Source organism: Ylistrum balloti, unplaced genomic scaffold, assembly GCF_031769215.1.
Source record: "Ylistrum balloti isolate Yb309-2 unplaced genomic scaffold, AGI_CSIRO_Ybal_v1 Utg370742, whole genome shotgun sequence".
Classification (NCBI taxonomy): domain Eukaryota; kingdom Metazoa; phylum Mollusca; class Bivalvia; order Pectinida; family Pectinidae; genus Ylistrum; species Ylistrum balloti.
The window spans coordinates 1,589,249-1,614,761 of NW_026782437.1; the positions used below are offsets into that span (position 1 = coordinate 1,589,249).

At 36.3% G+C, this 25,513-nt stretch overlaps 2 protein-coding genes across 2 annotated transcripts; both read right to left on the reverse strand.

Moving 5' to 3' along the window:
• Positions 1 to 7,797: 7,797 nt before the first annotated feature.
• On the reverse strand, positions 7,798 to 8,718 carry LOC132557953 (loricrin-like). The gene has a single exon (XM_060222481.1). The coding sequence runs from the start codon at positions 8,716 to 8,718 to the stop codon at positions 7,798 to 7,800; it is 921 nt and encodes a 306-aa protein (XP_060078464.1).
• Positions 8,719 to 15,562: 6,844 nt separating this feature from the next.
• On the reverse strand, positions 15,563 to 22,911 carry LOC132557954 (uncharacterized). Its single transcript, XM_060222482.1, has 3 exons — positions 22,755 to 22,911; positions 20,336 to 21,336; positions 15,563 to 15,892 (listed from the first exon to the last, which is right to left on the reverse strand). The coding sequence occupies exons 1-3, from the start codon at positions 22,909 to 22,911 to the stop codon at positions 15,563 to 15,565; spliced, it is 1,488 nt and encodes a 495-aa protein (XP_060078465.1).
• Positions 22,912 to 25,513: the final 2,602 nt, after the last annotated feature.

The following is a 25,513-nucleotide window of genomic DNA, read 5'->3' on the forward strand; positions in this document are numbered from 1 at the left end:
TATTTCCTCGGCAGGTATCTAATAACTTTGCATTCTTTCTATGATTGAATAGAATTTTCTTCCACCTGAAATGTTATTTTGTATGTAATTTCTAATCAGTAGACTACTGGTCTTATAAATGTCTTCCTGTGTTATAATAAACTACAAAATTGTTTTCTCTTTGATCAGGTGATGTTAATCAGACCCTCCCAGATAAATATATAAGATCTCTCTGGTTTTGTAACTTTATTCCAGAACACAAGTCTACAGATTTAAAATGGAACATTTCTCATTGAGCATGTTCTGTAAATATTTTTTAACAACCATCATTGCGGAAAGTGTATGATACAACAGATTAAAGATTCTCAAATATGTGTTGATATCACAAATTGGCATTCACTGCTGTGAAATGTTAGTTGATAGTGGGCATGCTCACTGAAGCTAACACAGGAAGGCTCAGTTGATGGTTCCCTGTCTAACACCAACTTATCTCAGGAGAAATGACAAGTCAATTACTATCAATATACAAATACATCTATTTAGCTGATCAAACAGGTATACAGACACCAACCACTGTGATCTGTATCTCAACACCCGTACTGAACTATGTCATAGAGTCATTTACGTGGGGCTTAATGGTAACCATTTATTCTACGAGTAATAACATAGACAGTGATTAATTCAAATATTCCTGATCAGAAATAAATCTATTGCTTTATCAAATGTTCTACAATCTACCTGCTGAGTAAGGTGTCTGTTGAAACAGGTTATCTTGTAAACTATCAACAAACTTCCAACAGCAGGTGATATCTCCTCCAAGACCACAAGATTTAGCTCCAGGAGATTGTGGGAGGGAGTGGGGAGTAGGGGGAGGGAGTGGGGAGTAGGGGGAGGGGACGCAGGAAAAGAATGAAGAACAGAATTGATGTAAGAGGAAATAGAACAAAAAAGTTATGAAACGAAGAGAGAGCTGATCAAGGACAGGATCAGGAAAAGGTGGAAGAAGGCAGAAAGGGATGGAAGAACTATACTTGTAGGAAAAGGTGGAAGAAAGTAAAGACAGAAAAAAGAAGGAATACTGAGAATATGATGAAAGAATTGATGAGGAGAAACTAAAAGGACAGAGGATTAAACATTGTGAAACAACAAGACAGAGACAGCTGAATAAGGAAACGAAACAAATGGACAAGGAAGGTGCCAATGGTACTAAGTAAAGGAGAGGAAGTGTAGAACAGAGAACCAAAACGCTTTGATAAGATAAACAATCGCTAGCATCAAGGCTATAATGTGTCTGCTAACCATCATACTGTACATCATACTGCTACAATGGCCCCATCCTTAGATAGGTATCACAGAGTAATGTTTATGTAAGGTCCGTCTATCTCCAACACAAACCTCAAACATCCATCTCCATCATTCCATCACATTTTTTGCTGTAATAATGTTATTTCACGCAATGTATTTTTCTCTTTAAACACTATGGGTTTTCTTTGTTCTCAAATATATTTAGATCGTATTCACTCTTCAATATTTCCTGTTTAGAATAATTTCAAACAAGATAATTCAAAATGTGACATTATCCCTACATGCCCTGCTGTTTAAAAGAAAGACACACAATCATATATAGACACTTAATATAACAAGTTCAATTTCTTTTTGTTATCTTTAATTGATGCATATACAAAATATTAAAATGGAGAACTTCTACTAGAGTACTAGCTTGATTCCTGTACAAAGTTTTGAGTACCCGGTAATTACCCTGAACAGTTTAACATAACTGGTCTGGGAAAAAACTGAACTTAGTAGTATTTAAATGGAGAACTTCCCCATAGCAAATGATACTACTAGCTTAATAAGTGTGAAAAGTTTTGAGCAATTATCTTGAACAGTTTCATAGCATTCGTGAAAAAAAGCTGAAATTTGTGATGAGGGTTATCTGTTTCCATGGTAACGGGAAAATAAATTTAACTAGGGCACTAACCTAATATATACAGAAAGTTTTGTGGGGTTGAGTGGAACTGTTTTTAACTTCTAGCCTGGAAAGGAAAGTAAACACTAATTTCGTGTTTTTTGGCTATGTTTCCATGGCAACAGAAAAAAAATATAAAAAATGAAATGTTGTCAATAGTAAAAGGCACAACTAGGGCACTAACATAATATAGCAAGGTTTGTGAAGTTAAATTGAACTGTCTTGAAGTTATAGCCCATAAAAACCCTTGGACTGACAAGAGGAACGAAGGGAGCCCAAATTAATATTCGCCTCAAACATGTTTCGCAGGGGATGATAAGAGAAAAAAAAAACCAGCAGGAAAATTCCAATAAGGTCTGTAAATTTTAAAAACAATTCTTGTCAATTTTTTCAAATACATTATAATTGTATTATGACTAAAGTCCAAAAAGATATTGTAAACAATGCCGGTGATTGACATATCAATCCATCATCAGATTCAATCACTCAGACAGTACTGTATCCTGACTACATTAATATACCAATCTGTTAATTCTATAGATGTCAGTGTAACACGTTTAATACTCTATCTGACCAGTTGTAAACCCTACAGCTAAAATATGTGCTGAAATAATTACACTGCATCTAAAGCTTTATGCGGGAAAATTTTATTGGAAAAGATATTTTTATAACCCTGCGATAACAGAAGGATGGGCTTGTTTCTGATTGAGAAGTTACTTGTGGTAAACTATGGTAATATGTAATCAATATACATGATCAGGGAAATGAAACCTACACCTCTATATACCAGGGTGATGATAATGGCCCTTAATCTCATTAACAACTCCCTAGGTTACCATCACTGGATCATGATAAATAAAATGTTAAACAGCAGACCCTGAATCCCTAGGGGACTATTGGGAGGGTAGCAAACAACGCATAACCACACTCATGTCTGTGCTTTTATAAACTGGACATTGATAAATGTATACATCACATCTGAGAGCAGCAGGGTGTGTCAGATTTTATCTGTTAACCAACAGTGGAACAAAACATATAGAAATGATAGATGTCACTCCACAGTCAGTGGTATAAGTACAATCTAATTCATTTGCTTACTAACATGAGCATGATTAATATATTCACCACCCTGCTTCTCTCAGATATCATCAATATCTACTAACCTAATGTAGCAATTACTGTTATTCAATAAGTGATCCCTGTAGGATCTTCATGGCAGGTGCAATGTTAATTTAATCTTCTTTTCTTTTTCAATTTTTATTTCTTTTTTCCTTTTCACTGCTCTCACCATTAATATTAATTGTTATACATATGATAAATGAGTAAGTTATGTGGATAACACTGTTCAACAACAGGTACCTACATATGGCATTTGAGAAGCATCCATCAATTACTCTCCGACATATAGAGATAGCACGTAGCAGATGTCAGAATCAAACAGAACCATCTAAGTTTGATGCTATTTTTCCTTCAATCAATCTCAAAATTATACAAGCACATCTTTGCCAACCAAGAGGAACATGCTAGTTGAAATCTAAGAAAGATCAATTTAGTGCTTCTGAAGAAATTGTGATTTCAGATTTCAATTGTCAAAATCCAAGAACCAGATGGTCACTTGTCAGCCATTTTGTTTTTCCATCTTAACATTCAGCTTCAACATTTGAGATTAAGAGAAAATTGAAAAAGAATCATCCTCTTTCATTGAATAAATGTTTGAATGAAGATTCCATAAAAACATCAGATTTTTTTTTCTTTATGTAATTCTAAAGGTATGGTTGTAACAAACTTAAATTATCAAAATTCAAGATGGCCACCAGTTAGCCATTTTGTTTTTTTGATTAGTCTAAAACAAGGGAAACAGACATCAAATTTAGAAAAGAGATATCTTGGGCTTCTAATGTAGTGAGAACAAGAATTTCTAAAGTTAAAAGGACAACATATGACCAGCAATGACAAACAATTGTCTAAAGTTGGAAGAATAACAGACAGAGGAACAAATGGCAGACAATGGACAGCCAAATATGTATAGATTGTAGGATAGAATTGATCACAACATGAATTGGTTATTAAAGCTACCTGCATCAGATAATTCAGTCTCTAACATCTGAACGAAGGAGGCTAGAAAAAAGTTGTTTTCTGTTATTTCATATCAGAACATTGATGTTATACTTAAAATGTGTCATTACAGCATGAAAAAGTATGCCCAGACGGCATGTGTTATGGCCTTCTATTTAAGCTTACATTGGCCTGGGTGCTATTTCATGTCTCCCTTGGTTACTGCTGCTATCAGTAAATCTGTAACGTCTATGGTCGTGAAATCATGATGTAATTTTGTTAGTTTGGTCATTAATGTAATCAATTATATAGTCATAATTTATACCAAATCAAACCCAATAACATAATTAAAGCCTGACACATTCTTATATCACTGTAAAGTTTCATTGACAATAATGGCTTTCTTAATTGAAGGTAAACATTTGTTGGACATCCAATTTTCATTTCTTCCTAATTTATACTTAATTTGTTTTCTCTTCAGGACCCAATATCAGTGTTTACAAGTGGTAATAGCCTAGATAGATTCACTTACACTTAAGTTTCAATTAATCTAATTTAACTGCCAGAAATTGAAGATGATATAGGTTACAAATAAAGCAATGTCAGAAGGTGGTTTAGTGGCAGCCAATTAGATTTTGGTGATACGCTTGTGAAATGCTTCATTATCTATAGGATTAGGTAGTCCATGCCTTTTCAGCTGGACATACACCAAAAAGAATTCATTTGGGACCAAAGTGAAATCACTTGGAACCTGTTAAAATAAATTGGGACCTTGGTGAGAAAATATGAGAATTAGCTGAGGTAACATGAGATTTAGGTGAGATAATATGAGATTTAAGTGAGATAATATAAGATTAAGTTGAGATAAGTTGAGAACTTGGTGAGATAATATGAGATTTAGGTGAGATAACATGAGATATCGGTTATATAATTTGAGACCTTCGTGAGATGATATGAGATTTAGGTGAAATCATTTGGGAAGTAATTGAGACAGAATGGTTATCTAATGTAATACAGATTATCTTTTCATTATCCGTTTCCCATTTTCAGTAGCTGAATATCTTGAGGACATGAAAATTCTGCTATTGAATCAGAATCTTTGTATCTTAACAGTTATTCTCCTTCATTAATGCACGTTCTCCTTGTCAGGAGGATTACGTCTTCTATGTACCATTCAGTCGATGACAAATAGTAAGGTGTTGTCTTCACATGCAGACGCTCTTAAGGCTGCGGGGTCAATGAACCCAGGTATCTCTTCAAACCTCTAATTAATTAGCACTTCACTATTATACATTTCTGGCAGTGGCATGTCTTTGTACAGGCTGTCAATGACTGGAACAAATCCCATTCAAACACAGTTGTGTTTTGTATTACAACACAGATAACATTATCCACTTGGTTTTGTATAGATAATCGGCTCCCTAAAGTGATAATGTGATGCGAATTAGATGTATATTTTCTGATCGTCAATTAGCATAATTCTATTGACTCCAACCCATAGCACCTTTTCTAAGGCACTAGTGTCCCCAACCAATAGCAACTTTTTCAGAGGATGTGTGAAACCAGTGTGTCCTCCACCCATAGCACATTTAACTACTGAGGATGTGTAACCAGTGTGTCCTTGACCCATAGCACATTTAACTACAGAGAGGAGTGTGTCCTAAACCCATAGCACATTAAACTACTGAGGATGTGAAACCAGTTTGTCCTAAACCCATAGCACATTTAACTACTGAGGATGTGTAACCAGTGTGTCCCCGACCCATAGCACATTTAACTACTGAGGACATGTGACCAGTGTGTCCTCGACCCATAGCACATTTAACTACTGAGGATGTGTAACCAGTGTGACCCATAGCACATTTAACTACTGAGGATGTGTAACCAGTGTGTCCTCGACCCATAGCACATTTAACTACTGAGGATGTGTAACCAGTGTGTCCTCAACCCATAGCACATTTAACTACTGAGGAGGTGTAACCAGTGTGTCCCCAACCCATAGCACATTTAACTACTGAGGATTTGTAACCAATTTGTCCTCAACCCATAGCACATTTAACTACTGAGGATATGTAACCAGTGTACCCTCGACCCATAGCACATTTAACTACTGGGGATGTGCAACCAGTGTGTCCTAAACCCATAGCACATTTAACTACTGAGGACGTGTAACCAGTGTGTCCTCGACCCATAGCACATTTAACTACTTAGGATGTGTGTAACCAGTGTGTCCTCAACCCATAGCACATTTAACCACTGAGGATGTATAAGCAGTGTCTCTTCGACCCATAGCACATTTAACTACTAAGGATGTGTAACCAGTGTGTCCTCAACCCATAGCACATTTAACTACCCATAGCACATTTAACTACTGAGGATGTGTAACCAGTGTGTCCTCGACCCATAGCACATTTAACTACTGAGGACGTGTAACCAGTGTGTCCCCGACCCATAGCACATTTAACTTCTGAGGAGGTGAAACCAGTGTGTCCTAAACCCATAGCACATTAAACTACTGAGGATGTGAAACCAGTTTGTCCTAAACCCATAGCACATTTAACTACTGAGGATGTGTAACCAGTGTGTCCTCAACCCATAGCACATTTAACTACTGAGGAGGTGTAACCAGTGTGTCCCCGACCCATAGCACATTTAACTACTGAGGATTTGTAACCAATTTGTCCTCAACCCATAGCACATTTAACTACTGAGGATGTGTAACCAGTGTGTCCTCGACCCATAGCACATTTAACTACTGAGGATGTGCAACCAGTGTGTCCTCAACCCATAGCACATTTAACTACTGAGGAGGTGTAACCAGTGTGTCCCCGACCCATAGCACATTTAACTACTGAGGATTTGTAACCAGTTTGTCCCCGACCCATAGCACATTTAATTACTGAGGAGGTGTAACCAGTGTGTCCTCAACGCATAGCACATTTAACTACTGAGGATGTGTAACCAGTGTGTCCTCGACCCATAGCACATTTAACTACTGAGGATGTGTAACCAGTGTGTCCTCGACCCATAGCACATTTAACTACTGAGGATGTGTAACCAGTGTGTCCTCGTCCCATAGCACATTTAACTACTGAGGATGTGTGTAACCAGTGTGTCCTCAACCCATAGCACATTTAACTACTGAGGATGTGTAACCAGTGTGTCCTAAACCCATAGCACATTTAACTACTGAGGATGTGTAACCAGTGTGTCTTCGACCCATAGCACATTTAACTACTGAGGACGTGTAACCAGTGTCCTCGTCCCATAGCACATTTAACTACTGAGGATTTGTAACCAGTTTGTCCCCGACCCATAGTACATTTAACTACTGAGGATGTGTAACCAGTGTGTCCTCAACCCATAGCACATTTAACTACTGAGGATGTGTAACCAGTGTGTCCTCGACCCATAGCACATTTAACTACTGAGGATGTGCAACCAGTGTGTCCTCAACCCATAGCACATTTAACTACTTAGGATGTGTGTAACCAGTGTGTCCTCAACCCATAGCACATTTAACTACTGAGGATGTGTAACCAGTGTGTCCTCGTCCCATAGCACATTTAACTACTGAGGATGTGTGTAACCAGTGTGTCCTCAACCCATAGCACATTTAACTACTGAGGATGTGTAACCAGTGTGTCCCCAACCCATAGCACATTTAACTACTGAGGATGTGTAACCAGTGTGTCCTCGACCCATAGCACATTTAACTACTGAGGATGTGTAACCAGTGTGTCCTCGTCCCATAGCACATTTAACTACTGAGGATGTGTGTAACCAGTGTGTCCTCAACCCATAGCACATTTAACTACTGAGGATGTGTAACCACTGTGTCCTCGACCCATAGCACCTTTAACTACTGAGGATATGTAACCAGTGTATCCTCGACCCATAGCACCTTTAACTACTGAGGATGTGTAACCAGTGTATCCTCGACCCATAGCACATTTAACTACTGAGGATGTGTAACCAGTGTGTCCTCGACCCATAGCACCTTTAACTACTGAGGATGTGCAACCAGTGTGTCCTCGACCCATAGCACATTTAACTACTGAGGATGTGTAACCAGTGTGTCCTCGACCCATAGCACATTTAACTACTGAGGATGTGTAACCAGTGTATCCTCGACCCATAGCACCTTTAACTACTGAGGATATGTAACCAGTGTATCCTCGACCCATAGCACATTTAACTACTGAGGATGTGTAACCAGTGTATCCTCGACCCATAGCACCTTTAACTACTGAGGTTATGTAACCAGTGTATCCTCGACCCATAGCACCTTTAATTACTGAGGATGTGTAACCAGTGTATCCTCGACCCATAGCACATTTAACTACTGAGGATGTGTAACCAGTGTATCCTTGACCCATAGCACCTTTAACTACTGAGGATATGTAACCAGTGTATCCTCGACCCATAGCACCTTTAACTACTGAGGATGTGTAACCAGTGTATCCTTGACCCATAGCACCTTTAACTACTGAGGATATGTAACCAGTGTATCCTCGACCCATAGTACCTTTAACTACTGAGGATATGTAACCAGTGTATCCTCGACCCATAGTACCTTTAACTACTAAGGATATGTAACCAGTGTATCCTCGACCCATAGTACCTTTAACTACTGAGGATGTATAAGCAGTGTCTCTTCGACCCATAGCACATTTAACTACTAAGGATGTGTAACCAGTGTGTCCTCGACCCATAGCACAATTAACTTCAAAGCGGACACAAACTTTTGAGCATATAGAAATAAAAAGTAAAGACCTCTGAATGTATGACTATTGCCAGGGCTCTCGATCTGCCAGATTTGGGGCTCTCGATCTGCCAGATTTGGGGCTCTCGATCTGCCAGATTTGGGGCTCTCGATCTGCCAGATTTGAGGGCCGATATCCGGCCCCATTCCCAATGCAAAATAGTATCTTTTTTTCCCAATTTAGACCCCAGGTTTTCCCAATTCTAAGGAAAACATCACTATTTTTCTCAATTCTAAGGGCCCTGGGCCCCAGTCCCAAAATGGGGTGTGAGAGCACTAATGGCAGACTACAGAATAAGATCACACAGCATTTTTTTGTGCGAGGTTAAGAGTCTGTGATAATTCGTTACTTTTGTAATACTTGTAATATATAATAGTACAACATGTCAAGTATAATAAAGAACAGACCCGCTGCTGGATGGTCATACAACTGTCACGGTAAGAACGGAGAGGAATGGTCATAAATTATCTATTATATTTAGTTACACTGCTTGAGCAAAAAAACACATATATCATTGAGAAAAAAATATTAGCCTCAAATTCCTAGAGGCAGATTGGTGTGGTTCAAGAGAGTCTTAGTAGGTGGTAGATATTTAACACTACGATATAATTTGGTGCGGAAAACAAAATATATGTGATTCTTATGTATGTATGATGTTATGGGTAAAAAATCTGGCTGATTACAATCAAAATACTGCAAAAAGTCTGTATCCTATCGGGTCAGATTGAGTAGTTTCTTGACAAGTGAAAACATTTAGTACCAATATCATAACGATAATGGCAAAGGAACTATGTCTTTTTGAGAGCCGACAATTTGTTTTATGTCTACTTCTAATGATTCTAGCTGTGATTTGGGTGAGGTCAGGCGCCATTCCTATTTACCAGAATCTCGTGTCCAATGCAAACAGCCATGTCCGTATAGAGGTCATAAAAGTCTACACTGATGATCCGAGTCATTGCTATGGGTTTACCCTAATTACAGAGCAACTCTTATTCTTTATGTACTGATACAACTTTTTATCATATAAGCTGTACAATAACATTTATTTGTTTTCGATTTATTATTGCAGTGTATCGCTTTATTTTGTTTGGTGTTATGTATACAAGGAATAGAGCTAACATCATAGTCTATACTTGGTTTGATGTGAGTATTAATCTTCTGTAGGATACCCCAGGGTATGTAGGGGGACCGGGTTGTTAAGTGGAATCAATACAGGATAAACAACATTCGAGTAGGTTTCTTCAATTCATTTCCTACTTGTCCACCAGTTTTGCCCCTTAAGCATGCTTCATTAAGACCTGAACATGTAGATAAAATGTATAACTGTTTCCATTGATACAGTGAAAACTGCTTAATATCATGGGGCCTTTGTCTGAAGAAAATGTGAGAAAACCAAAACATGACATTAACAGTTAATATGCAATTTTGATAAGCAAACTTTATGCAAGGGGGTTATTTACAAGATCAATGTACCTTAGCATATTTAATGTCTATTTAGTTTGTTATATGTCACAAATTCATACACATTGGTGAAATTTAAGCAGCTGAAGGACTATTTAGTGTAAATTTCAATGTTTACATTAGCCCATAGTTCTACAGAAATTCATTGGGATTTTTCTGCATTTGTTTTGCAAAGAAGAGTTTGTGAAAGAACACATCTTTATTTCAGGACATGAAAATCACAGAATGCATGATTGGCCATGAATCTCAATGCTTAAAAATGTCTGAAAATGAATAAAAGAATGATAACTTAATCACTCAAAGTTAAAGTGGCTTTTTGATATTCAGTGTTGATCAATGTTCATCAAGAATGAAAAAAGTAGTCCAGGAACTTTGTCAGATCATAAGAATTCAGCAAGCCATGAAAATAGGCCATCACCAACCTTTAGAACCCAGGCAGGTATGATGGAATCTGAAATTTCACCAAAAGGTCCTGACCCTTTCTGTTATCAGTTTACCACACAGTCTGTATATCTGACGTCACCTTACCACATCGCCTATATCTGACACCCCTTTAAACATCAAAAGTGGAAATCTTGTCTCCTCCCTATTGTGGTTGGATAAAGTCTGTCTGGGCTGCAGGTCGTATCCGAGTCAAACCCATGATACAAAAATCCAATTTAATAAAGGAAATATTTGTTTGAGGTCAAGGTCAAAGGTCAAACATCAGAGCCCCTGTCCACTTGACCATCTGACTGGTGCAGTGATTTGTCTATAAAAGATGATACACTTGTCACTGATTTGTTCATTTGCGTAAAATTGGATTTGAATGATTTATGTGTAGTTCTTTCAGATAGTGGTAGGGGGTCAAACTGTTAGTAAAATTCACTGGCATTTAGAGTCAATCACTTCCAACATCTTCAACTTGAGTAACAAATCAAATTACAGTCAAATGCCAGAGGCACAACCTATTATTGCTGGATATTTCTCCAACATGTTGGACCTCCCAATTGAATTTTCACCCAAAAAGGGGCTTTGTCTAGATTGAATTAAGGCAAGGAGCAAGGGAATGCCTGCAATGAAACAGGGATTATTTAATTACAAATACTTAAACCTCTTCTAATTCTGTGCACGTCACCATCAGAGTACTCATCGCTATTATATAGATGTAGTAAGGTCGGGGCAAAAAGATTCGGTGTGTGATCAGCATGTACGATTTTACTTCTGTCTACATCATATGCTAGCAACTTACTTATTCATTGTCCTCAAAATATTTTTAAAACAACATGATTTGATTTACTCAGTCACACATGGCAACATGAATTCTAAACCTGGGATTTCATAAGCATTCCCAACATTGAAGGCACTATAAAAGTCTCACACTGAATTCCACACTTGGCTATATAAAGACAAATACTTCATAGTCTGTACAACCTTCTTTGTTCTGTTGTTTTTATTTGAAACCACCAAACTGCTTTATGTTCTTTCATTATATAACATCTTTGGATTTCTGATATCCTTCCATGTCATCACTTACTCTACAAATTGTCATCAACGACTGTGCACCTTGTCATCACTTATTGTGTGCCTTAACATCAGTAACTGTGACCTTGTCATCACTTACTCTACAAATTGTCATCAACGACTGTGCACCTTGTCATCACTTATTGTGTGCCTTAACATCAGTAACTGTGACCTTGTCATCACTTATTGTACACTTTGTCAACACTGACTGTGCACCTTGTCATCACTAATTGTGTGCCTTAACATCAGTAACTGTGACCTTGTCATCACTTATTGTACACTTTGTCAACAATGACTGTGCACCTTGTCATCATTTAATATGCATCATGTCACTAATTGTGCACCTTATTGTCATTTACTGCACATCTTGTCATATCAATTACTGTGCACTCTGTCATCACTGAATGTGTACCTTGTCATCAGTTACTGTGCACCTTGTCACTAATTGTGCACCTTATTGTCATTTACTGTGGATCTTGTCATTACACTTACTGTGCACTCTGTCATCACTTACTGTGCATCTTGTTGTCACCAAACAGCACACCCAGTCCTCAATAACAGTGCACTTTGTTATCATTAATAATGCATCTTTTTATCACTACTTAAAGTGAATGTGAATAATATTGATGTTGTTTTCAAACAAACATCTTGTTTGGGAATACTAAAGTTGCTTTGAGGATATAACAATAAGACTATCATAAAATCACAAGGTCTCATTTTGGTATCTTGATGTCCTTGCTTTTGGAGGCACAAAGCCCATATATGGGGGGACATCTGGCTATATGGAGTAGCAGAGAGCATGTTTTTTCAGACAAAAGGACTCTTTTGCAGTTACGTGTACCATCATCAGAATGCCCACATAGAGACCAAGGGCTGTACCGTATAGACAAACTATAAGCCATTAATGTTACATGTATAAGAAAGTGACGACTATTGAAACAGTGAATTATGATCCTTTGTCACACAAGATGATGCTTGTCATCTATGTACTGAAAGCCCCCCTCCTCCATCCCCTAGGAAAGCCATTTCCAAAACCCACCACTATGCTGAGTCTCAGAGGCAGAAAGCTCTTTTCTACAATTATATTAGTAAATTCAATTTGGCTTGTTTTGATAAAAGAGCACTATGGACAATTAGATGTTTGGGAAAGCCTGTGAGATTCTAAGTCTTAATCTAATGACATTGCTGGAAAATGTTCCTTACTATTAAATGCGCTTTATATACAACTGATGCAAAAGTGTTGCAAGCTTTCAAACTGAAAGTACAAATTTGATTTTTTCCATTAAGTTCTTTCCTTTCCTTTCATAAAATTAATAAGATTTAATTTTTTCATGGTTAATTTTCAGTTTTCAGGATCAAACTTTCAGACTGTAAGGTAATTAAAATGTTAATTTAGATTCCTTGACTTTGTATTTAAGCTATAAATACTTACAATGAGATTGGTGAATACGCTGTTCCAACCTAGAGATCAAACCCATTACATAGAACACAGGCCAGTGTGATTAGCCTAAAATCCTTTAAAAGCAAAATTTCAAAATTTTGTTATTTGTTGAGTTTTTTTGTTGTTTTAGGGGTTTTTTTTTTCGAAAGAGTTGCAAACGTACGAAAAATGCTTTTTGATCCCTGCCCATATATAAAAATGTCAGACTACAGATACTAAAATTCAATTTTGACTTTCAATATATCAGAACATCTACTAGATCATATTGTCAGAAGGCGAATGCATAATCCCATAATAATGGTATTACAATATTAGTGGTATAGATTGTGTTTTTTTCAGTATCAGACTTTAAAGCTTACTATTAACAATACTACCTCTAGTAGCACTTAGCCAAATTAAAAGATTGTGCAGAAGACATACAAGTGAATCGCACCTTCTTATACAAAATTAGAGCTTGATGCAGAGACAAACAATGAATAAAACTACATCATACAGCTGTTTCGTTCCTCTAGGATTTGTCAGTGATGGTTAGGGCCTAAATTTTTAATCCTTGGAGGCAAATGAGGAAAATCCAAAGAGATCAAGAGAAGAGAAATATCAAAATTCAGATGCAGACGTACACTCATGCAGACGTACACTCATGCAGAGTACTTAGATGAGTTAAAATCTGAACTCTAATAATGAAGTGTTACTTAAAGCAAAATGACTGTTACTCCTAGAAGAACAAGCGTTAACTAAAACTGTCATCCGAAAATAATATTAATTAAGAAGGGGATCGATGGGACACCACATCATCCTTCAGCAACGATTCTACTCTAAACATCAAATAATTACACAGTTAAAGAATTAATAAAAACCTATTGCTAGTAACCAAAACATTCCTGATAAAAGTTCGAGTTTATCATCTCAGGATCAGCCAGACCATCATTTGCAGTTGCTGGTGGCTACCTGAATGAAAACCATACTGGAGGCCAAACGCTTGCCATCCAGAGCAATTAGGATAAAGTGTCTAGTACAAATAGACAACCAAAACAGCAAATAACAAGTCTATTTCTTAGCTTTCTGAGAAACACAAGCCAACACAGATTGAGTGTTGAATGACGTACCTTCGATCTTCACCAAGGTTACGTAGGCCAATGCTCGACCGACACATCATACACTGCCTTGGCTCCCAAGGTAAATGTCAGTGTTAGAAAATGTCATTCAGATGCACTATACTAACATTACATCTCTCTTTTGTAGATCATATGTGCCATTACAAATATTTCTGGAGACAAAGCATTTACTTTGAATTGAAAAGGCTTCAAAAGAGATTGTGAAGAACAAACACAAAAACACTACACACGTAACCCTGTCAAACTTTCACATTTAGCTAGGCATGGGTGGTATAATAGTCCAATGAAGATACCTGTCTGCCTTTAAATAGATATAGAAAGTAGTTTATATAATAGTTCCTTATTTTGAACTGTCAGCATTCACATTTTACCTCTGCCATGTGATAATTGTTTCTGACAGCCTGACAGATATTGTCTCTATCCTTTACTTTAATGGAACATAATCTTAATTGAATGTCACAAGATATATTGATCTGCAATACATGGGACTTTAAGTCTCCAAGACCATCCTTTTACATTTTCAAATTGAATCTCAAGAAAACTTTTATTTTTAATAATATTGAGCTAAACATAGTAAAGAGTACATTTTGTAATTGTAAGTCCATGGCCAGATCACAAATGAAATTAAGTACAATATGCTTTGAATATTATGTGGGCAAGATCTCATTAATTTTTCACAAATTCTAATCGATCTCATAAACATTGCCAATTGACCTCTGAGAGGTACATGACAACGTTTGGTTATTGATCATTGAACACCTTTCAAAACACAAAGCAGTACGTACTCTACAGGTTTGGATATTTATGCTAAACACTGCAGTTTAATATTGAACAGAGTTATTGAACCTTTTTAATATAGTGTTGAACAACATGCTCTCTGTTGAACATTGTTATATGCCAATAAACATTGTTGTTTGATGTTGAATGTTGCTATTTGGTGTTCAACATTATAATTTGTTGTTGAAACTTGTTATCTGGTGCTGAGCATTAGAACACTGCTGCATGTTTATGAACAATTGATCTTGTTCAACATTGAATACTACTTGGACATAATGATTGAAGATGATCTAAAAGTTAATGCTTATTATCTGAATTTTATTACTGGGTGTTGAACATTGCTGGTTATCTCTGTGGCTGGATACTGAACATTGCTTCTTATCTCTGTGGCTGGATCCTGAACATTGCTGGTTATCTCTGTGGCTGTATACTGAACATTGCTTCTTATCTCTGTGGCTGGATACTGAACATTGCTTCTTATCTCTGTGACTGGGTGTTAAACATTGCTGGTTATCTCTGTGGCTGGATCCTGAACATTGCTAGTTATCTCTGTGGCTGTATACTGAACATTGCTTCTTATCTCTGTGGCTGGATACTGAACATTGCTTCTTATCTCTGTGACTGGGTGTTGAACATTGCTGGTTATCTCTGTGGCTGGATCCTGAACATTGCTTCTTATCTCTGTGGCTGGATACTGAACATTGCTTGATATCTTTGTGACTGGGTGTTGAACATTGCTAGTTATCTCTGTGGCTGGATACTGAACATTGCTTGATATCTTTGTGACTGGATACTGAACATTGCTAGTGATCTTTGTGACTGGGTGCTAAACATAGCATAGTTATGCTGTGATAGTGTGGAACAGATGCTGAATTTATTGTGCTATCACACCGACAGGTAGTTCATGAATGCTAGTTACTATAATTCAATGAAATTGTATAAAAGCTTCTCATTCAGAATAAACCTCCATCTCAATATATCAACTGTAAAATATTTTTGAAGACCGAGATTTTAGGATAGGACTGAAACCAGGTTGGTATGCTATTAAGATTTTCTTTAATCTCCCAAAAACATATTTTGATTTATTTTTTAAGGACTGAAAATTAAGATATTAGCGGGGAAATCCCTTGCCACTTTGACAAACTGTCAACATGCATGTACTTCTGTATTTTATATAAGACCTTTCCCAAATTATTTATAGCATAGATTTGTTCCAACTTATCCAAATATCTTTTTTGTGTGTAAAATCAGCAGGAGAGGCAATAAGCAAGTTTCATAAAAACACCAGCCTCCTATGTTTTATTATAAACATCCCACTCAAAAATAAACAAAAGCCCACTAAGTTTTGCCCGAAACTTAATCTCTTCTGACAATGTTACAGTGTTCTTGTTTATTTTTTGTTGGGAGGGAAGTGGGGGATAAGCCAGGGTGTGAAGGGTGGCTGTTCTGAGACAGAGAAGAAAAGAGGAAAACGGTGAAAGTTGAAACCTTAGAGGGAGGGAATGAGGAGGTAAATGTTGGAAAGGGGAACAGTATTTTATACTGATGAAAGTTCATCATAATATTGACTGATACATTGAGATATGGGGCATAGGATATAATGACGATACTGTCCTGGGATCATATGGGTTGATAATGATGTTTAGTGGGGAAAGGAGGTGAGAGGCGATTGAATTGCCTACATCTAGACCTAGCTAACATGAATACAAAACTGACCAGGTGATCCCAATCAGACTGCCCACCTGTTACATAAGTGGAACACCATCATTAAACCTGTATATATGTTCTTTTACATATATAGCATCAGTTCACCTTGAGCTTTACAGCATCTCATACAAATTAGTCTGCATCGTTAAATATTATCATTGGAATATCTTTTCTTCACAAATTCCAGTTCAGATAATGTCAGCTCTCATATCTGGAATACCTTTCTACAGGTAATGCAGTAAGGTAGAGGAATCCCTATCAGCTGATGGTTTATTTTCACCTGCAACCTAAAGACACTTGAGGTGTCTATTTCGTGCAAAATTTCATAAATGACATATTCTCATTGGACGCAAAGTAATGAATTTATTCATTCAGATCAAACCCAAAATGTCAAATGTGTCACAGGAATTTGAAGAACCAGTAAGGAAATTACTTATTCAGTACAGTGTAGAAAACCATATGCTGACACAAAATTTCAGCTTAAATGGGACTTAACATAACAAAATGTTTCTGGTAAGATAAAAATAAAGAATAAAAACAAACTTAAGGACATCAGGATAATATTCTAATGACAAACAATTTCTAAACTTATCTTATTTTTGAAATTTTGAAATTAACTGTCAAATTGTATGAATGCCATCTTTTAGTTCAGCATTCTCATGACATGGATGAAAAGAAATTCAGATTTTATGAGGGTTTATCAAAATGAAGACATCATCATAAATTTGGCACAGAAGCAAAGCTATCATGTGATATCTAGAAGACAATGAGTAAAACAACAGTACTAGTCCCTTCATATTGATGTTTGATATGTTTACTGAGAAATTAGGTCATTAAATTAATGTTTAAAATTAATTAAATAACATAGCATTATTAATATCAATTATTGCTGGGTTACTAATATCAATTATTGTTGACCCTTTGTGAATGGCACAACACCATCTGAACCATCATTAATGGCACAACATCATCTGAACCATCATAAATGGCACAACACCATCTGAACCATCATAAATGGCACAACACCATCTGAACCATCATAAATGGCACAACACCATCTGAACCATCATGAATGGCACAACACCATCTGAACCATCATAAATGGAACAACACCATCTGAACCATCATAAATGGCACAACACCATCTGAACCATCATAAATGGAACAACACCATCTGAACCATCATGAATGGCACAACATCATCTGAACCATCATAAATGGAACAACACCATCTGAACCATCATAAATGGAACAACACCATCTGAACCATCATAAATGGCACAACACCATCTGAACCATCATAAATAGCACACCACCATCTGAACCATCATAATGGAAAAACACCATCTGAACCATCATAAATGGCACAACACCATCTGAACCACATAAACACCATGAATGGCACAACATCATCTGAACCATCATAAATGGCACAACATAAATGGAACAACACCACCATCTGAACCATCATAAATGGCACAACAGAACCATCTGAACCATCATCTGAACCATCATAAATAGCACAACACCATCTGAACCATCATACATGGAACAACACCATCTGAACCATCATAAATGGAAAAACACCATCTGAACCATCATAAATGGAACAACACCATCTGAACCATCATAAATGGAACAACACCATCTGAACCATCATAAATGGCACAACATGGAACAACACCATCTGAACCATCATAAATGGAACAACACCATCTGAACCATCATAAATGGCACAACACCATCTGAACCATCATAAATGGCACAACACCATCTGAACCATCATAAATGGCACAACACCATCTGAACCATCATAAATGGCACAACACCATCTGAACCATCATAAATGGAACAACACCATCTGAACCATCATAAATGGAACAACACCATCTGAACCATCATGAATGGAACAACACCATCTGAACCATCATAAATGGAACAACACCATCTGAACCATCATAAATGGAACAACACCATCTGAACCATCATAAATGGAACAACACCATCTGAACCATCATAAATGGCACAACACCATCTGAACCATCATAAATGGCACAACACCATCTGAACCATCATAAATGGAACAACACCATCTGAACCATCATAAATGGAACAACACCATCTGAACCATCATAAATGGAACAACACCATCTGAACCATCATAAATGGAACAACACCATCTGAACCATCATAAATGGAACAACACCATCTGAACCATCATAAATGGAACAACACCATCTGAACCATCATAAATGGAACAACACCATCTGAACCATCATAAATGGCACAACACCATCTGAACCATCATAAATGGCACAACACCATCTGAACCATCATAAACCAACATTCTCTGAATCATCATCTGAAGAATTATCACTATCTGAAGCACTATTTCAACAGAATTAATGTTCCTTAAAACAGACATGAAAAACTGATCCAATGTTAATCTATAATTCTGAAATTGCAAGCGGATATTACTTGAATCAAATTTTAAGTTTCCAATGGTTTTTTATTACGTTTCATTAACAGCCTCAATAAATCATTCAGAATATTAAATGATAAAGAAATTAAACCAATTCTGTTCTGTAACAGAGAAAGTTATTTCTGATGTAACTATGAGTTTTGTAGGTACAATCATCTGTTAATCAATTATTCATGTGATTTTATCTCTTGGTTGTCACATATCCACCTATGGACAAGACAAAATGGCGTTACACGAACAGGTGTCACACGTACCGCTACGCTAACATGCTGTACATCACTTACCACTGCAATACCTAACACTCCAACTTTATTTTCTACATCTAAATGACTGAAGAAACCACTTTAATTTGAAATTTAGTATATCTGGTTGTGAGAGACCATCTTGGTACTTTTATCTTTACCAGAAAGAATAATTTATGTTTTTAACAAAAGAAAAGTAAATTGCTTCCTACTTAAAAATTGATGAAAAAATTTAATTTCAAAAAATGGTTCTATTGCTGAGGAAAGGGGAAAATATGGGATTGCACTTTTGAGAAAGCTATTTTTTTCATGTTGATGTATCTTTTCTTTCTCAGATGAAATGTTTTGGTGAAATGGAGTATGATATCTGCTACTAGACAATTCAGGGGACAATCTTTGATCAGTGGCATCAGTAGTAAGAAGAAAGCTCTCCAGAATTAATGGTAGCTCCGTCTTACCAAGAATTTTACCGACTTGATTATATGTGAGCGGTTTGAAAATTAATGAGAGCATGGTGAAACTCTACGATAGTGTCTACTTATATGATCTTTTAATCGACAGATTCCTAGAGTCTCCTGAAAATTTTCCATGAATAAGAATTACTACCTGATTTCTTTGTGAATCAAGTTCTTTTCTCAACAACTCTCCATTTCTTTTGAAATATAGCTTCCAATACTGACTACGCATTTTTTAACATGAATTTACTTTTTTGTTTTGTTTATGGGCATGGGGTGGATTACGCTGAGGCAAGGCGCATAATTATCTATGTGAAAAATGTAAGCGTTGACCAGATGACTATGTTGTCAGTTATTTAGTGATGTGTGTTCTTATAGGATACACAGTTGTCAATAATGAGTCCTTTACAGGACACATTGTTGTCAATAATGAGTCCTTTACCTGACACAAAGCTGTCAATAATGAGTCCTTTACAGGACACAAAGTTGTCAATATTTAGTCCTTTACAGGACACAAAGTTGTCAATATTTAGTCCTTTACAGGACACAAAGTTGTCAATATTGAGTCCTTTACAGGACACAAAGTTGTCAATATTGAGTCCTTTACAGGACACACAGTTGTCAATAATGAGTCCTTTACAGGACACAAAGTTGTCAATAATGAGTCCTTTACAGGACACAAAGTTGTCAATAATGAGTCCTTTACAGGACACAAAGTTGTCAATATTGAGTCCTTTACAGGACACACAGTTGTCAATTATGAGTCCTTTACAGGACACAAAGTTGTCAATATTTAGTCCTTTACAGGACACAAAGTTGTCAATATTGAGTCCTTTACAGGACACACAGTTGTCAATAATGAGTCCTTTACAGGACACAAAGTTGTCAATAATGAGTCCTTTACAGGACACAAAGTTGTCAATAATGAGTCCTTTACAGGACACAAAGTTGTCAATATTTAGTCCTTTACAGGACACAAAGTTGTCAATATTTAGTCCTTTACAGGACACAAAGTTGTCAATATTTAGTCCTTTACAGGACACAAAGTTGTCAATATTGAGTCCTTTACAGGACACAAAGTTGTCAATATTGAGTCCTTTACAGGACACACAGTTGTCAATAATGAGTCCTTTACAGGACACAAAGTTGAGTCCTTTACAGGACACACAGTTGTCAATTATGAGTCCTTTACAGGACACAAAGTTGTCAATATTGAGTCCTTTACAGGACACAAAGTTGTCAATATTGAGTCCTTTACAGGACACACAGTTGTCAATAATGAGTCCTTTACAGGACACAAAGTTGTCAATAATGAGTCCTTTACAGGACACAAAGTTGTCAATATTTAGTCCTTTACAGGACACAAAGTTGTCAATATTTAGTCCTTTACAGGACACAAAGTTGTCAATAATTAGTTTTTTACAGAACACACTGTTGTCAATAATGAATGGTCAATTATGACTTTTTTGGCGTTTGTTATCATCTGATGACGTCCGTAACTACTGGTGTGTTATGTGTGGTATAACTTTATCACATAATTAGCCTGTTATACTGTCAAATCATCCATGTAATAGCTTTGTAACTAGTGTAATGTACCCAGAGTGCTTTTGTTGGCTGTACCACTCAAAACTTGATTGTGATGACATAATATGGACAATGACCCTTTACTATTGAACTGAAAATAATGCAACAAAATAGCTGTATCCGTTTGATTTTGTCCTCCATTTTTACTTTGAAACATGTAAAAATATAACTTTTCTTTGTTAAGTGATGAAAAGTATCTTCAATTTATTTTCGCCTATGAAACTTGTCTTGAAAGTTTCAATTCTCAATTCTAAAACTTTCAAGACTGAAATTTCAATGAAAATTTTGTGAGGTACTTATGATATGACATAGGTATGAAGCACTGGATACAACATGACATGTTGCAATGTGACATACATGGCTAACACTGAGAAGGGGGAGCTCAGGGATGCAGTGATATGGTGGTTTATCAGCCGGTATCAGATGTTCACTGTATTAGTGTGGTGGTGGAGTGGGAAACAGACCTAGGAGGAGGGGGTATAGTGATCAGCATATATGTTGGTTTTACTAGTTAGCATCAGGTGTCCACAGTCCCAGTTGTTTACATGTCAGGGCTATGTCCCACAGACAGCATAATAAATCCTTTCACTACAAACCCTAACTGTCAATCACCACCAACTTACATCACAATATACCATTCAATGTTTCAGTAAAACATTATGCTTTTTTTTTTAACTTTAATACACATCTGTTTATATTTACTTTGTTGATGTATAATGAAATATCTTGTCATTAATTGATCCTAATTATCAACACAGAAATCATATACCTTAATTAGAATATTTCATCTTCATTTCCTTTAATCATATGATCCAGAAAATAATCAGAAAATTCCAAAACACAACTGAACTATTCTATCTTGAGTCAGTAATTCACCAATAACTGAACTCTCCCATCTTGAGTCAGTAATTCACCAATAACTGAACTCTCCCATCTTGAGTCTGTAATTCACCAATAACTGAACTCTCCCATCTCGAGTCAGTAATTCACCAATAACTGAACTATTCTATCTTGAGTCAGTAATTCACCAATAACTGAACTCTCCCATCTTGAGTCTGTAATTCACCAACAACTGAACTATTCTATCTTGAGTCAGTAATTCACCAATAACTGAACTCTCCCATCTTGAGTCAGTAATTCACCAACAACTGAACTCTCCCATCTTGAGTCAGTAATTCACCAACAACTGAACTATTCTATCTTGACTCACTATTTCACCCACAACTGCCCATCTAGTCACCAGTTCATCCACAACTGCCCATCTAGTCACCAATTCACCCACAACTGCCCATCCAGTCACCAATTCACCCACAACTGCCCATCTAGTCACCAGTTCATCCACAACTGCCCATCTAGTCACCCATTTACACTTCATATAGTCAGAAGTGCATCTACCAATCTAGTTACCCCCATATTTTAAAATAATTTGAACTGCTTGACATTCGTCAAACTTACCACAGACGTATTGATTAAGGTCATCCTGTATCTCTATCTTTAGCCCCTGTGGAGAGTGCCATACTGAGAGGAAACAGGAACCACTAATGGTGTTTATATTGTGACAGTTTGAATCAGACTCAGATATTCCCTGCCCTCAGAAGATCCCAGAAGATCAAAGCACTACTTAAACCATGAGATAAACGTTTGCTGTGTAATCTTGGACCCCGGCAATTAGCACCATATTTCAATATTTATATGTGCATTTTCTCATATTCTGATCAAAACTGTCTGTCAATTTAGATATCAAAAACATTTAAGATATTTAACATACTTTAAAAAAAATTAAAAATTTAAGACAGGATTTAAAATAAATGTGTATCAATATTTCACCAGGATAGAAGTAAATTATATGATAATATCAGACATTAGCAAATCTTCATGAAGTAGAAGTCCTTTAAATAAATCCCATCCTTACAAATCCTCCGTTTTCAGAAGGTAGACCATACATCTTTTGCCCCTATATCAGACATAGGTAATCAGTAAACACACTTATTTGTTCATATCTTGATCATTTTTGCAACAGAAACAGTATCTTTAGGTCGCAAATTTTTCAAAGTGTGCAACAGCTGCAAGTTGTTTTTCAATCCCCATCTGTTCATTATCAAAGTTACATATTGTAGTGTATACTGTAATTACCAGCTTCACTATAGTGTAAACAGTATAATGACAATGTAATAATTAATAAACAGTGTAGATATTATATCAAGGATTTGATGTTGACTCTAACCCTTACGTCTGAGTGAATACTTACCATATGTTCCCACATTGTATACTGACCATTTATTTTTTTGTCATATATTCCTCAAAATCATTGTCTTTTTATATGAATCATCAGTATAACATTCAACATTTCTGATTAAACAACGGAAATAAGATAATTGCCATGGTACCTTACCATAACATTCACTAAACCTGATTTCAAGAGTAAGAGGTGACTAAACTTGCTATCTTTTCACCCTCTTTTCTTCCTAAATAACTTTTCACTTCTTAAACCTCACTTGGCAAAAGATTCCTTCTAGTTGCAGTACTAATGTTGGCCTTCCCATTCAGGAATGTTTAAGATACGGTTCCCTATTCCAGACAAACCAAAACCTATAAATTAGTACTCAGCCACTACATCCTATTAGGTCTTCACCGTGAAATTAGCAGTAAGGACTAGTTGGCCCATTGTCAGTATAAAGTGAACAGGTGGGATGTTAGTACTACCATGTCCAAGTTATGACATTTGTGTGATGGCATTTCAACCTCTAAGTCATTTCATCATTCAACCTTACTTGTTACAAGGTTTCAAGAAACCACAAAAAATATTTAATTCATTGTTAAATTTCAGAATACAATTTCATGGTACAAATAATAAACAAAAAAACATGTCCATATCTCTATTTTTATGATTGCATTCTTCTTTTTTAGACACTTTAAAAGTCAGGATCCAATAATTTTGGCCCTTTTATTTTTTTTTCATTTCCTTAATCTATTTTCTCCTTGACCAGAAATTGAAATTTGAGTTAGGTTTAACATTTAACATGTGCACCTCTATTTAATTACATAGGGTTCAATCAATACCATTAAAACTATATTCCCCAATTTTAAATTAATATACTTGTGACATGTAATTTCTATATTCTCAAAAGAACTGAAAATCTTCTTTCTGAATTATTTTTTCCCTTAAATTTCTTCATTGATAAATTAGTGGGTGTACTTATGTATAGAATCTTTAGCAAGTGGAAAGCTTATCATCTCAGGGAGATACCTATTCACAGCTAGATATCTATTAAACCGACTGGAAGTGAATTACATACACAACAAAAAGCGTAAGAGTTTTCCAATTATGAGTCTATATAATTTAAGGATACACATCAGAAACTATTTTTCCATTCTAATATAACTAGGAAATAGTCGGAAGTTTTCACATATGACAGGGATTCCTTAGAGATCTTCTGTGTCTTGTATTGATTGCAAACAGGAACCAATGCGTGGTATAGAATAACGCAGCAGAAAAGTAATGAAATCAAATTAAAGATGACAGATAATATTATGAGACATTACAGTCCTGTGACAGACACACGGCCGTATTGTCAGAAATCAACACAAATCAGCACATATTCGATGGAATAGTATTACATTATTAATATCAGCTTATACAATATCGCCTTTCCTTCACGCCTAGTACAGCTCGCAATCGTAACACTCTGCTCAGAAGAGTTCTTCAATAGGAAGTCAGAAAGTCTATATTACACATAATTTATATCTAAACACAGGATAATCAGTAAAAAAGGCAACTATGATATTCTTCTGCCCGATTCTAGTTTTCACAATCGCAGTACAGTGGCTATTAATATAGACATTCATCACTAGGGAGATGAAGATGACCTCTGTCAGCCTCTGTATCTATGTAAGTGATGATCATGGTAAGATTGACAGGTGTAGAGAAATATGTACAAACTTACATCAATCACATTGACACTGGATCCCTCTGTGGA

Excerpts from the sequence above, each read along its gene's own strand:
- LOC132557954 (XM_060222482.1), bottom strand. The coding sequence starts at position 22,911 with ATGAAGTGTAAATGGGTGACTAGATGGGCAGTTGTGGATGAACTGGTG. Across the intron at positions 21,337-22,754 it reads GACTAGATGGGCAGTTGTGG|GACTAAATATTGACAACTTT; the intron begins GTGAAATAGTGA and ends TGTCCTGTAAAG. Across the intron at positions 15,893-20,335 it reads GACTCATTATTGACAACTGT|CACCCAGTCACAAAGATCAC; the intron begins GTATCCTATAAG and ends TGCTATGTTTAG.
- LOC132557953 (XM_060222481.1), bottom strand. The coding sequence starts at position 8,718 with ATGGGTCGAGGACACACTGGTTACACATCCTTAGTAGTTAAATGTGCT.